General features: G+C 36.7%; 1 protein-coding gene across 1 annotated transcript in view; it reads left to right on the top strand.

Annotated features, from left to right (window-relative positions):
- lmbrd1 (LMBR1 domain containing 1) overlaps window positions 1-13,753 on the top strand; it is a 48,991-nt gene that overhangs the window by 9,978 nt on the left and 25,260 nt on the right. The window contains exons 4-7 of the mRNA XM_085297103.1: window positions 3,815-3,912; window positions 5,619-5,686; window positions 8,184-8,272; window positions 13,548-13,621. Coding sequence (XP_085153229.1) covers window positions 3,815-3,912; window positions 5,619-5,686; window positions 8,184-8,272; window positions 13,548-13,621 — 329 coding nt within the window. The remainder of the gene's footprint in view (window positions 1-3,814; window positions 3,913-5,618; window positions 5,687-8,183; window positions 8,273-13,547; window positions 13,622-13,753) is intronic.

Genomic DNA, 13,753 nt, shown 5'->3' with positions numbered 1-13,753 from the left:
GTGGTACCTGTGACTCTCCAACAACCGTCTGTATCTCTTGAGCCAGTCACCAAATATTGAAATCTGGTTGCCAGAGGCTAAGTCCGCATGTATAACAGCAGTAGACTGCTGCATGTGAAAGTCCCAGACACATGCCAGTCACAGCAAACTTGTTACTGATATACCTTTAAGAAATATGAGTCAGTGCAATTCTCCTGATATTCATGTAGCTCGTGTGCAAATTCTGTTTTGTTTTAAATAAATATCTGAAATCCTCTGTGTCTTCAGTGTTGATAGTTTCAGTGTTGACATGCAAGTAAGGAAGGTTTTCTATGAGATATCACCCATGGTATTGAATTTTCACATGATCAGTAATACATGTTGTATTTTTACAACATGTATTACTGTATTACATCAAGGAACAAGAGGTGCTAATGCTCAGTGGATAGCCACTGTCATGTGAGGACGTGGTTATCATTAAGCCTCACAGAGCAAATTTATAAGTACTGTTGTTTTTGATCACTGAGTAAACGGGAGTGTATACTGGAACCACTGACTGGTGAAGTGAATAACGACAATCATCTTGTTACACTGAAATGCTCTGCCTCAAAACCTTGCATGTTGGCACTCCTGTAGCTCTTACTTTGACATGTACCACCCACCAAAACATTGTTTTGGGACAAACCCGTACCCGATGATAGTCATCTCTCTTAGCAAGGCAGTGAACTCCACTGCTCCTCAAAAACTGCTCAAAAACAACTCAAGGAATGTGACAAAGGTCTCTTGGTGCTGACTCCCCATACCTCATTCTGGTGGATATCTGTGGGATGCCTCAGAAAAGCTGATCCAGGGAAAGTGCAGCCCTGCTACCCACAGAACATGATGGATCCACTGCCAGCACAAGAATTGTGTAAAGGTTTAAGGACATTTATACATGCTCCCTTTCACAGGGATAAATATGCAAAACTTTCCCTGGTCAGGTCTTCTTCCCAAGATCTGCATGAAGAGTAATGGATGATTCATTGCAATGCAGTATGACCTATTCCTTCATTGTGTTAATATTCATGGTGTTATGATTAATTTTGCTCACTGCTTTAACCTGCAAGCATATGCCAGTGGCTGCATACTGTGCATGGCTTGCATTTATGGGCTCCTGGCATCATTCTGAACTCCGTTTGTTTAGCTGTAAATGAGTGTAAATGGATACCTTAGTGGAGCAATGAGCATGTGTTTATTGAAAGTAATGCCCTGTCAGAATCACAGCTGGGAAAAACCAAACCTCTGTAACAATGGCATTCATTTGTCTGCAGCACAGAGAGCCTTTTGTGGAATATTGTTCATTTCACAAAGGGACATGTTTGCACTCGCTTAGGGTCATACCTTCTTGACTGATATGGAACAGTAGTTTTCCACATGCCCATTGGAGTTGAAGTGTACTGCTGATTTTATGGATTAAGTGCTTGTTAGGAGTTTTCAATTTTAGTTTTACTCAGCTTCTATTAGTTTACATCCAACAGTCACATTTACAGTTGTGTAGTTTCTCATTCTGAGGTCCGGGGTATTGCTTAGGGCATTTATTTAGTCTTTCATATACCTGAACCTCAAATCCATTAAAGGTTTCAAATGTTACCTTTTGTTATTATTTTTATTTTATTTTGAGAACTTTAAATTCAAGTTTAACTCATAAAAATCACGCACAGTATTAAAGGGGCTGTTTTCACGGGAAAGTACAGTGGATACGGTCTTGGTAAGCTGTTTATTCTAGCACCTTTCTTTTTTGTTGCATCTTGTGCTAATGATTCACATTATCACCTCAAGGTGTTTCTGGGAAACGGTAACCATGCTGCTGAGCACACTGTTGCGACATGCTTTTCTATGAGTTATTTTGAGGTTATCTGGTCTGTCTGCATCGACATCCATTTGCTGCAGGAAAAAAAAGCTACCAGCTTGGAATAGCATCTCTCTGTTTAAGTGTTTTTTGCCGCACCCTCCCCTTTATGAATTCCTAATGCATTTGAGTGTTGGTCTTTTCTCTCAGAAAAGTTATATAGGAAGAAACAAACAAAAAGGCTTGGATCAGAGAATGTCAAAGCCCTTTCTCGAAGGTCACAAGCTCTATTGAATAAAGCAATTTTTCTCAAGCTGATAGGTTTCTCTTATATTAGTGTTGTCAACATTCAAGAGGAAATTGTTATTATCTGCTTTGTAAAAGGTACTCAGTCTAATAGTCACAGCAACAACCAAGGGAGAACATATTCCTCCTTTAATTGAATCAATTGTTTAGTGTTCTGGATCATATTCTGAGCAGAAAGAGCACCATTCATAGATTACTGAGTTTAACACGCTCAAAGTGTGTAAACAACAGTTCCTTACATGTTCAGGCTGTTTAAAGAATACTAATGATACAGGTTTACTAGCTGACAGTTGTTATTGACCCCATTTACACATAAACATATGATTTGTATGAGAAAACATTGTATGGATACTGATTAGTGATATCAGTTCTATTTCTTTTTTCAATTTTCAACATCTTGTATTAAAATCAGTTCTCATTATCTTGATTGTGCTTGCATCGAATCCAGTCTCCATATGCAAATCAATAAAATGTGGATGACTGACTTGTCAACAAACATGGTGCATACTAGCAAATTCTTTCTTCCATTGCAGATGAGATGCTGAGATCTGATGTTTTTCCGCTCACACTATGATCTGCTTTTATCTTGCATAACCGTTTGTTTTTCTTGCAGATGAACTGTCTGCATACAGTTTATTTTTAACAACCATAGTTAAGACAGTGTTTAAATAGTGCTTGCTGGTTAACACAGCTTAAGAGGTGTGAGCCTGTTCCACACTACAAGTTACTGGAAAGAAAAGGAAAAAGAAACTAGAAACATTGTTTGTTAAATTTTGACCCCGTGGCCAAATATTTTATAAAGATAAGCAGTTACAAATACCTTGAGCATTAAAAGCACTACTTTAACGAGACCTAAAAAGTGAAAGCCATATTTTTTTTCAGTATGCTAATTTATTTTCATTGTGATGTGGCCTCATTATTTTTATAAGATAAGATAAGATATATATGAAATATATATCTGAAATGAAATATTATTATATGAAATATTGTTATTATTTATGCATTTATTTTGCTTGACCTAGTCTTTATATAGTTAGTTTATATATATCTGAACATAAATTTCATTTCTCTTTAAGCCAGTTTGAATATCAAAGGTTAGTTCTGGAGTTTGTCCATCACCACATTTGCTTATGTGATCTCTTTCACTCCCTCTTTCTGTCTTTCCACTTTTCTGAATGAGGCTTATTTATTTGTTTATTTGTTTTGGTTATTTCTTCATAGCAGTTGTGATATACATGTTAATTTTTCATTAGCAATAACTTGCAGGTTCCACCTTTCTCAGCCCCCTGTTGCAGCAGTAGAGACTTAACTGCTGGTGGCACCAGATTATAATGTGCACCTAGTACATTATGTCCATACCAGTTTAATAGAAAGAAAAGTTCCTGTATTTTTGGGAGTATTAGAAATAAAACTTTTGGGGTTTCTATATAATTTGTTATATTGTGGTACCTTAATATCCTGAATAGGGTTAAAAAAGTAATGCACATGTCCTTAGGGTCAAAATATATTTTCATATGTGTACTTCACATGACCTTTAACATGTTAATGGAAGGTCAGCACAATACGTTTTCTTTTTAATGCACTGTACTGCTGTGTCATGATAGAGCAGGTTTGACAGTCTGTGATGTTCACTTTTGTCAGTGTAAATCTCAAAATTTGTGATTTTTAATTCTTGAATTCATTTCTCCTTTTTCCAAACAGCTCTTTACTCCATCATACTAATCTGTGTCTTCCTGTGGATCCCCTTTGTTTACTTCTACTATGAAGAAAGGGATGACAACAATGTGAACAAATGCTCAGTAAGTGACTTTCTTTTGCTACACACATCTCTGTAAACTGCTGAGATGTGGTGCTTATCCTAAAATGATTTCATTTGAATATTGTAGCCAGTTCAAGGCGACTTGCACCACTTCATCTTTTATTTTTATTTAATTGAAAATCACACAAACCTTCCCAAAGCACCCATGTTAAAGTGGATTTTTATCAACAAAATAGGTTGTTTCTTAAGTAGTTTTTCCTTTAATATTATTTCTAATAATTGGATCATTTATGATTCTCTGCTAATAACTTTTACATTGCTATGCTCCTTGTGACTAAAATTTACAAGCTTTAAAATAATTTGCAAGTAATTGCAGATACAGTGTTGATTGTTTGACTACTTGTGGTGCTGTAGAGGAATGTTTTCTAATCTGTCACAAGACTCACACAGCATGATCACAGAAGGAACAAGGTGCACATATTTGCTGAATGTAAAAGGTTGTAATGGTTGTTGAGAGTTAGACTATGTACTTTGTACATTAAAAAGACTTAAAAAATAAAGACATCAAATGTTCTGTTAGGTAGCAAATACAATCAACATGCTTTTAAGGCACTGGCAATGCAGGGGCAAACTTAAGTGAGCTCTCTGTAACCTGGGTTTAAACCATCCATGTCCAATCAAGCACCATCGCTTGCTTTTTTTATTGAACTCAAGTTTATATGTAACTTAAGCTTAACACACTGTGTGCAAACTTGCATGGACTACAACAGTAAGACATTGTACTACTTTATGTACTGTATGCCACAGAAAACAAGTGTTATTTATTACGTTTTGCTTTGCGCCATTTATGTAATTTACTGATGGCTAAAATCAACGTTGGCTGGTCAAGTAATTTAGGAGGCTAGCCAACTCGCATTTCCAAATGTATCCATAAGTTACAGACACAAGTTAGGTGGTAATTGTAGCTAAATTGAGTTGCTAACTTCATTTTTGTTAACAGGCAATAACTAACACTAGCCAGAAAAAAGACAGGTTAGATTTGATAAAAAAAAAAAATCAATTACTCCATGATAGTTACTCCAAATATCTGACTGGTGTTAACTGTAGTTTTCCTCCGAAAGAAAGGACCGGTCATGATTTCTTTTTTTTTTTTTCTTTTTTTTTTGGAGATAAAACAGGCTTTCTTCTGCTTAATGTTTGCTACCATTAGCTCACCTGCTCTCAGTTTTAGGTAACATTTCAGTCTGCAAGGCATTGCCACTTAAAAAGTCATAACACATGAAGAAAAGTTACCCAACAGATGTTTCACGGATTTTATCCAACACGTGTTTCATTGTGGTAATGAAAATAGTCACCCCAATTTACCGAACCACTGCATTAATTCAGAGAGACTTTAGAAGATGCTTTAGTGAGGGATTTTAACATTTAGTCATTTCACGAGCACCAAACAGCAGCTATCTCATAGTGCAGTTTCTCCCATGCATGTGTCAATTTTGAGCTGACAGAGGCACTTTCTCTCACAGATTGGAAGGTCCTTTGTATTGTTACTTTAAAAGCCTTGAATAGCACCAGGAGTGACAGTTTATCTCTGCCAGGTCAAACAGGATCTACACTGGCTCTGTATAGTTCTCACTCTCTATAGTCCTTAACTGAATGGAATATGACCCCTTCCCTCACTCACAATGAATAATAATAGTTCACTTCATGGCTATGATTGACCAGTTAAATTAATTTTTTTCATTACAGCAAGTGAAAAATGCTCTGAAGTACACAATTGGATTCGTCATTGTCTGCGTGGCGCTTCTTTTAATTGGGTGAGTTGGAGACATGGTTGGCTTCTTCTGCTTTAGTACACGGCAGGTACTCGGGTGTGGATACATCATTGTGGTGAGTTAATGAGAAGACGATCCCTTCAAACAGCTACAGGGCCATTTGTCTGGCCATGATAAGCCATTCAGGAGACAAAGCTATGTACCTTTCTCTAAATAAGTGTTTTGTTTTTGTGTATGAGTGCTAACTAGATTCTTTGAATGCAGAGTGCATTTAAATAGATCTTTGTTAGAAATTCAGCATTTAGACATTTTCAGCCATGCTCTGTTTATGTGCAGATTTAAAACTGGTTGTGTTTAGGAACACCAACACAACATAATAGATTTCCTTTGCAACCGTGACAGCAACACACCTGAAGTTCAACCTACACAATTAAATGCGCTCTCTCAACCATTAAATGGTGAACTGAGAAAAGGCTTACCTGGCTGGGAGAAAAAAAGGACACATGACTATACTTTGTTACAGCTGAAAGTTTGGATGTCAGGATGTAGACAGAAGCAATTTCCCTCTCCTTTTCCCAATAAACTGGAACTATTGGTGCTTTGTTCTAGCAATTGTTGCTTAGGTGCTTTGATTTTCAGCAACATGATAGCTTTAATCTCAGACTGCTTTTCTGATACCAACAGACATAATGGCCCTGTTTGGGCAGTGTTCACTCAGTAGGTCTTTGCTTCATGTTACAGGCTTTTGTTGTCTTTAAACCTGGCAAGGTGACTGACTCCTTAAATAGCCTCTGATTGTTCGCTGCAGGATTTCTACTTATTTATCTATGTTTCTTAAAATCTGACTGCCAATGATGTAATACTTTCAGTTTTTTTAAACTTATTTTTTGTAGTAATGTAAATAATATTAAGGGGTTTTTTTCTCTCTCTCTTTTTTTTTTTTTTAAATTTGAAATCGGAGGAACTGAAGTCAAGCTTTGTCAGAGTTATAGAGAAGCTAGATTTTTATAACTAAGACACTATGTCAAACTTATTTTTTGGAACTACATAGAAAATGTGCTCTAAAAATTTCAAAACACGTTTTAAGTGGCAACGAGAGACTGTTACAGTGGTGATCAAAGATGATGGCTTCTGAATTCTGCAACAACTAAAGCAAGGTTACTTCTCCAAAAAGAGTGAACCACAACACACACAAGTTTGGAAATTAATGTCGATAAATAAAGCAAGACCAACTCTGCCAAACATTTCTCATCTGATGGATATAAGAATGAAGTTTTAAAAACCTTTATGTAGACACAGTTATGAAGAGTTGAGTAAGCTAACGAGAGCTTTTTATTTTCTTTTTCTAAAAACAAAAGTGAGACGTATGATGGCCAAAGGAATTCACATTAAAAAGATAAAGTGCAAGTATGAATCCTAGAGGAAATACATATAACATCAGAAAATATCTTTGGGTCTGGATACTTTAGACTTAGTTTGGGATTTTTTGCTTAGATTGGTCTTGATTTTGCTAAAATAATTTTAAAGTGGAAACAATAGTCCAACTCAAGCCTAAGGTGGATGTTACTGTGGTAACAATTGGTGACATTTGCTTAAACTCTTTCTGCCTTGGTTGCCTGCGGGGGGGTAACCATTGTTTCTTTTTTCTGAATTGAGTAGTTTCTGTTCTATTTCAGGTTTTTATTTGCTGTGTTGTCCCTTTACCTAAAAAAGATACAAGTGATCTCTGCCAATCACCCGGATGGGAAACGTAGGTCTCTTTATTACTCAAAATGTACATTAAAAAAAGACTATCAGAGAGAGCAGAGTGGCGCCTGGTAATCTATGTGTGGCAGCTGTTTTTCTCAAAATGACAAAATTGAGAAGCTTTTATGAAAAATTGTAAATAGCTTCATTTTGAATAATCAGGTGTTAATCATTTGAGCTATATGCTGACTTGTAAGAATTCTTTTGTAGTAACAGTAGTTTCAGTGATTATTATCCATTGCCATAATAAATTCCTTCTCAGCTATGTTATCCAAGTCAGTTTCATAGTCACATGTGTAAACATAGACCATAATTACTGGCTCGCGCCAATGTATGTCTGTATCTGGCTGAGTAGCTGCGTGGGTCATAATTTAAGGACACTTAGAAACTGCTGACCTGACTGAACCTGTAGCTCAGCAGTTTACTGTGAAAGTAAGGAGAATACAGTTTAACAGTTGTGGTTTATGCCAAGGTAAGCAAATAGATGTTTTTCCAGAAACTATTAATGCGTAAGTTTAATCATTTTTATGTGTTGTTTTTCTACTGTTTTTAATTAAATACAAGGTTTACTTTATTTTTAAATGATTTGATTAATATCTCAACTTTTTGGAAACTTCATTTTTTGGAAACCTTATTATTATTCATGTACTTTCCTTCATTGAAAAGAGCAGTTTAATGTGCTGTTAATATGAATTTCTGTGAATCTTTGTCTCTGTGATGAGGACAAAGATAGCCTAGAAAGAACCACCATAATTTTATCTGTCTTAAAAGTTATTATTTTTTATTCTTACAGAGCGTTTGTTCCACTCGCCGCCCCACCCGGTCAGAATTCTACTCAGTGGGAGAAAGTACAATACCTTTTTGAGGAACTTGGGAGTAGTCGTAAGTACCCATTCTTTAGAAAAACGCCTACACTTATGTCCAATTTATGTCTTGTTTTATAGCAGTTGTTCCCATGACTTATCGTATTTTTTCTCTTTATCACTTGAAAGTGAAGCTACTTCATTCAATCCACCTCATCTTGTAGGATTTCCTTATTTCTACTGTCATCCTATTATCAAGTTATTATAATGTCAGTTTTACATATAGCCTGATCACTGATCACAGTACTGTCCAGTACAGCTTTTCTGTCTATGTAACACAGGATTTTGGACTACCATTATAACCATGACTAAACACTTCAATACAATGCATAACCCTCTCCACTTTGGAGAGGGAGGATATGAGCAGGTAGTCATGTCTTGGATGGCTAGAAAATTATGTGGTGGTTTTGAAAGTCTCAAATTAGTTTTTAAACTAACAGACTAGAAATGTGGTTAATTTAAAGTGCACCATTGAAAGTTAAGTGGAACTAGAACATGTCAAAGATGAGATGTCAAAAACGGACTGAAATTGTTAATATGCACTCTCCACATTTAGCTCACTGGAACCATCAGAAAAAAAACCCCTCACCAATGTAATGTAAAATTGTAACAACTTGTACCACAACCCCTCTAGAACTGCCAGGCTCTGTCAAGCAACAACAGCAATAGTGGTACAGAATCCACTAATGAACAAGAACAAACACAACGATATCTAAATACTTTATTTATTGTAGGAGAACAAAATTATGGAAAAGTTGTGGAGCCGGTTGAACCGACCATTGCCTACATTTTAAAAGTTAATTCACAGTTGCCCACAAAAGATAAGAAGCACATTTTAATAAATGAATTGTTGTAAAAGTAGAACAGTGACTGTTTATCATCTCATTAACATCACATCCCTGCTGCTCTGCACAGTCAGCAAACCGTCCGGGACTCTGTTCTGCTCCACCCTGGCTCAATATCCCATCTGCAACTTATTTAGCACTACAATGATTATTCTTCTTTTATCTAACTATAGTGACCTATATAGTTATTGGTTAATAAATGTGTTGCTTGGCAGCCAGACTGGTTGAGTGTACAGCATTTGCGTTAATGTCTTTTAGGTAAAAATGATGTCCTCAGTGGCTATAGCTATAAATGGTTGTCATTTTTCTTTTTATTCCACACAACTGAAAATTCACCATAAGATGAATAAACCCATTTTAGGAAAAAGTCAAGAAATATGAGTTAAGTTACAAAACGACCCCCTTAGCTCTCCTAGTGTAAATATATATTTTAGCTTTCATTTGTGATTTACAGACAGGCTGTCTAGTAATCACTCTTAAATCAGTCTTTGTATTTGTCATAGAAAGTGCCAAAATCGACAGCAGAAGTCAAGCTTTGAAAACAGATTGCAATACTGCCCTAAATACTCAATAACGTTATGTAGCAAGCTTTTCTAGTCACTCTCTACCTGAACAGTCATATAAAATGTGATGATAAAGGATTTTATAAAGAAAATAGCTTGTGTTGATGCCTAACAACACTGTAAAAACTCCCTATTTGGGCATTTTCACTTGTTGAATGGAACAAAGGCTGAGAATATGCTCATGCTAAACACTGGCAAATGTGGACTCCTAATAGTTCTTTTGGCCTCTTGCCATCTGGGGATCAAGGAGGAAGTTGAACCATCTGCCTCTCTGCATAATAGTGGACCCCTACATGCTCTCTATAACCTTCCTCCTTTGGCACAGGGGGAAATTGCTCTGCTGCTGAGGAAATGTGAGGATGATCCCTTTTGTAATTCCCCATCTCTTCTCTTTCCAGATGGGAGGTTAATTGTGTAAAGAAAAGGCACTTTTACCACATAACCCTCCTGACTGCTTTGCAACAACTGTGCATTAAAGTCACTACCTCTTCAATAGTTCCAGCATTACATTTGTTACAGTGCTCAAGTGATGCCTTAATGTTCTCCAGATCACTAGCTCTCGTGTTGGTATTCAAGACCATACAGTACCGTTGTGTATTTTTGGCCATGTCTCAAGAGGGAGAGTGCAGTGGGCAGTAGTCCAGTTTTAACTACTATGAGTACTCGAACAATATTCCTAACACTTAACTTATCTTGACTTTTTCCTTTCTTCAGCATTAAGAAAAGAAATTATAAACTTAAGTGCTGCCCCTGGAAGTAGATGCTGTAAAGCATCACTTGAAGATCCTTAATTTCACTCAAATCTTTTGGGTTAAGCATTTGTTCATCCATGACAAAAATGTGATGCACTTGTGGTTAACTCTTTTAAAAACTCTTTAAAGGTGTGCTGATGCTGATTTTTTTTCTCCTTTGAATAGATGACTAGTTGCTGGTTGCTTTTAATTACTCAGTCGCTCAACAGAAGTAGGGTGCTAGGGCTAAAGGAGTTCCTTAATAAACACCTTTCTTTATAAGTCTTATGCATGACCATAGGCCTGTAGGGCTATATATATGTGGGGTTGAGATAAGAGCTGCCTCATTCCGTTTCTCTTGGAGTCGAAGCTGTCCAGACGTGGAAGCACCAATGATAAAAGACAACATTCCCTATGTTTAAGCCCCAGAAAATCTGCTCAAGAAACCAAGAATACTGGCAGCAAACATGTATCCTTTGCTTTGTGTGGAGTTCATGAACAGAATGTTCTCTATGCAGAACATGATGCTATTGTCTATTTTACCAAGCTCACCACTAAACAAAGGCAGCAAATTCGGGATGAAACACTCGGGAGTAGAAAACACGTATTCACATGTTAATGTTAAGCCCAGCTGTCAGACTTCAAAGTTTTCCTTTTGCATACAATACAATAGGGAGCAGGTATATAATTTATCTCTATTTTCCACTTCTTTGTCCTGCTGCTTGTTAGATGCCTATAAAGGAAAGTGATAAATGATATAAACAGCACAACATATATGCCCTGAATACGGACTTAAAATTCCCATTCAAATTCCACTGTCAAGGAGAAAGGCAAGCAGAGCCACCTATGACCGTGTTGACAGGTGGGCTGGGCATTATGAGGCTGCTGCTGAGAAAATGCGGGATATCTACAGAGGGACAAATGTGTAGCTTTTTACTTGGAGCACTATGACAGGTGGGATCCTGACAGGGGAGTGTGGCAATCAGTCTCTTCATCAATCCCTGTCTTCTAACTCTAACTCTGACAGCTGGTGTGATACCTACTGTTGCCCTTGCCTTATGGGTGGTCCTCTTTCTGGCTCAATCAAAGGTGACACACATCAGCTCAACCACACATCAGAATTGAGAGACGCAGCTGTTAAAACATTGGCTATGATTAATGTATTAAATGGCAGTGATGACAAAAATGTTGAATAGGTGTATCTCTGGAAAAAGAAATTCTGTTAATTAAAATAACATACAAAATCCCAAGATTACCTGAATACTAACAAGCATTATCCCCATTCAATGATATAACATTTATTGTTGAATCTGTGGGCATGGGGTACTTACAAAAAAAGAATGAGTAGTACAAGCAGCAGATACTAATATGATTTTTAAGCTTTAGCCCTTCAAGCTCAAATCTTGCAGTTCTGTGAAAAGTTATGCTCTTTTTTTTCTCCTTCTTTTTTTGCATATTTGTCCCACTTGTATTACTTTTTTATTATCAAACAGATTTTAATGTTTGACCAAGATAACTAAAATAAATGTAAAAAAAAAAGTGATTTTATTTATTAAGGGGGAAAAAAAAGATGTCCAAACCTGCCTGCCCCTTTCTGACAAATATTTTCTTTTCATAAACTAGAAACTGGTTTTGCCACCCAGCAATAACTGCAATCAAGCATTTGCAATAAGTACCAATTAGTTTTTCACATCACTGTGGAGGAATTTTGGCCCACATTTCTTTACAGAATTATGTTAATTCAAGAGTGTTTTCAACCATGACGGCCTGTTTAAGGTCATGCCAGTGTGTAGCAATCTGATTTCACTTCAGTCTTTGACTAGGCCAAACAAAAACCTTTTTTTTTGTTGTTGTTGTTGTTGTATTCAGAGGTGGATTTGCAGGTGTGTTTTGAATCATTGTGTTGATGTATAATCCAAGTGCTTTTGGCACAAACTGATGGCCTGACATTCTCTTTCGGGATTCTCTTGTAGAGAGCCCAATTCATGGTTACGCTCGATGTAACGGGATGCAAACCTTTCTAAAGGTTTAGCTTTCGTCTCATCAGTGCACAGAATATTCTCCCAAAAGTCTTGGGAGATATTTTTAACATGTGTGAGATGACGTTTTCGCTTGGGAACTCTTCCATGGATGTCTTTTTTGTCTTAGTCTCTTTCTTATCTTTGAATCACAAACTCTGACCTTAACTGAAGTAAGTTAAACCTTTAGTTCCTAAGGTGTTGTTCTGGTTTCTTTTGTGACCTCCTGGATGAGTCATTGATGCGTTCTTGAAGTAATTTTGTTAGGCCGACCATTCCTGGGAAAATTCACTGAGTTTTCTCAATTTGTGAATAATAGCTCTTTCTGTGATTCACTGGTGTCCCAAAGCCTTCAAGAAGGTTCCCAGACTGCTATATATCACTGACTTTGTTTTTCATGTGTTACTGAGTTTCTTTACATCTTTGCAAGATGTGTTGCTTTTCTTTAACTTTCTTTTATAGTTCTTTTGGCCCACTTCACTTAATCAGACAGGTTCTGTTTCAGGTCTAGCAGTAAACAGTCCTGTGTGTTGCTAGTGAAAGTGAGCTCAGCTTTCCACAAATTTAGTTAAAAACAGGGGCGATTACTTTGCTTTTTTTCCTTTAATAAAATCATTTAAACAAAAAACAAGAAATAAGTAAGGGGGAAACATACTTCTTCACAGTACTGTATTTGTTTGTCATTAATTTGCTGTACTTACTACTATCTTTCCACTGTTTGTAATGTATACTTTTAAGTAAAACCATACATTACCTAGAAAAATCTATTTAGAGTTGCACTTTCTATGAAAGGTAAATGGACTTTATTTTCACAGTGGAGAGCCTCGAATCTAGTCCCAATATTAGTTTTCACTGTCTTCCAATCACTGTGGATACTTTAAAGACCTCCCTGTAGATAACTGGAGCAAATGATAACAGCTTGTGGTGTTTAATACATTCAATGCAATAGAATTTGAACAATTTTAACATTTCAACTAATAGCAGGACTCAACGAACAGCTGCCTGAAAAACATTACTAAAAAAAATAAAAAGAGCAGAAATTGTGATCTTGAGTTTGTACATGTTGTGAGTCCATCGATGTGTCCTTCAGAGGTCAATGGCACATCTCTAATTCCTTACCGGATTTTCCTTCTACAGATGGTCTTCCTGCCCTGTCTTTCTCCATCAGCTCCTTGACCTTGATTGGCATGTTGGCAGTGATCACTTACACGGTGAGTTGACAAGTGGTCAGTGTTATTTCATGTGTTCATTGGAGCAACATTCAGTTCATCTGCTTGGTAATTAAGCAGTTATACAATGGGATGACTTCCAAAGCTTACCAGCTCTGCAGCTTAATAGAGTTT

This window comes from Mchenga conophoros, linkage group LG13 (assembly GCF_057382185.1).
Source record: "Mchenga conophoros isolate Kocher_MC1m ecotype Shallow Benthic linkage group LG13, M_conophoros_male_GT1.1, whole genome shotgun sequence".
NCBI lineage: Eukaryota > Metazoa > Chordata > Actinopteri > Cichliformes > Cichlidae > Mchenga > Mchenga conophoros.
This window is presented reverse-complemented; position numbering and strand designations above follow the sequence as displayed.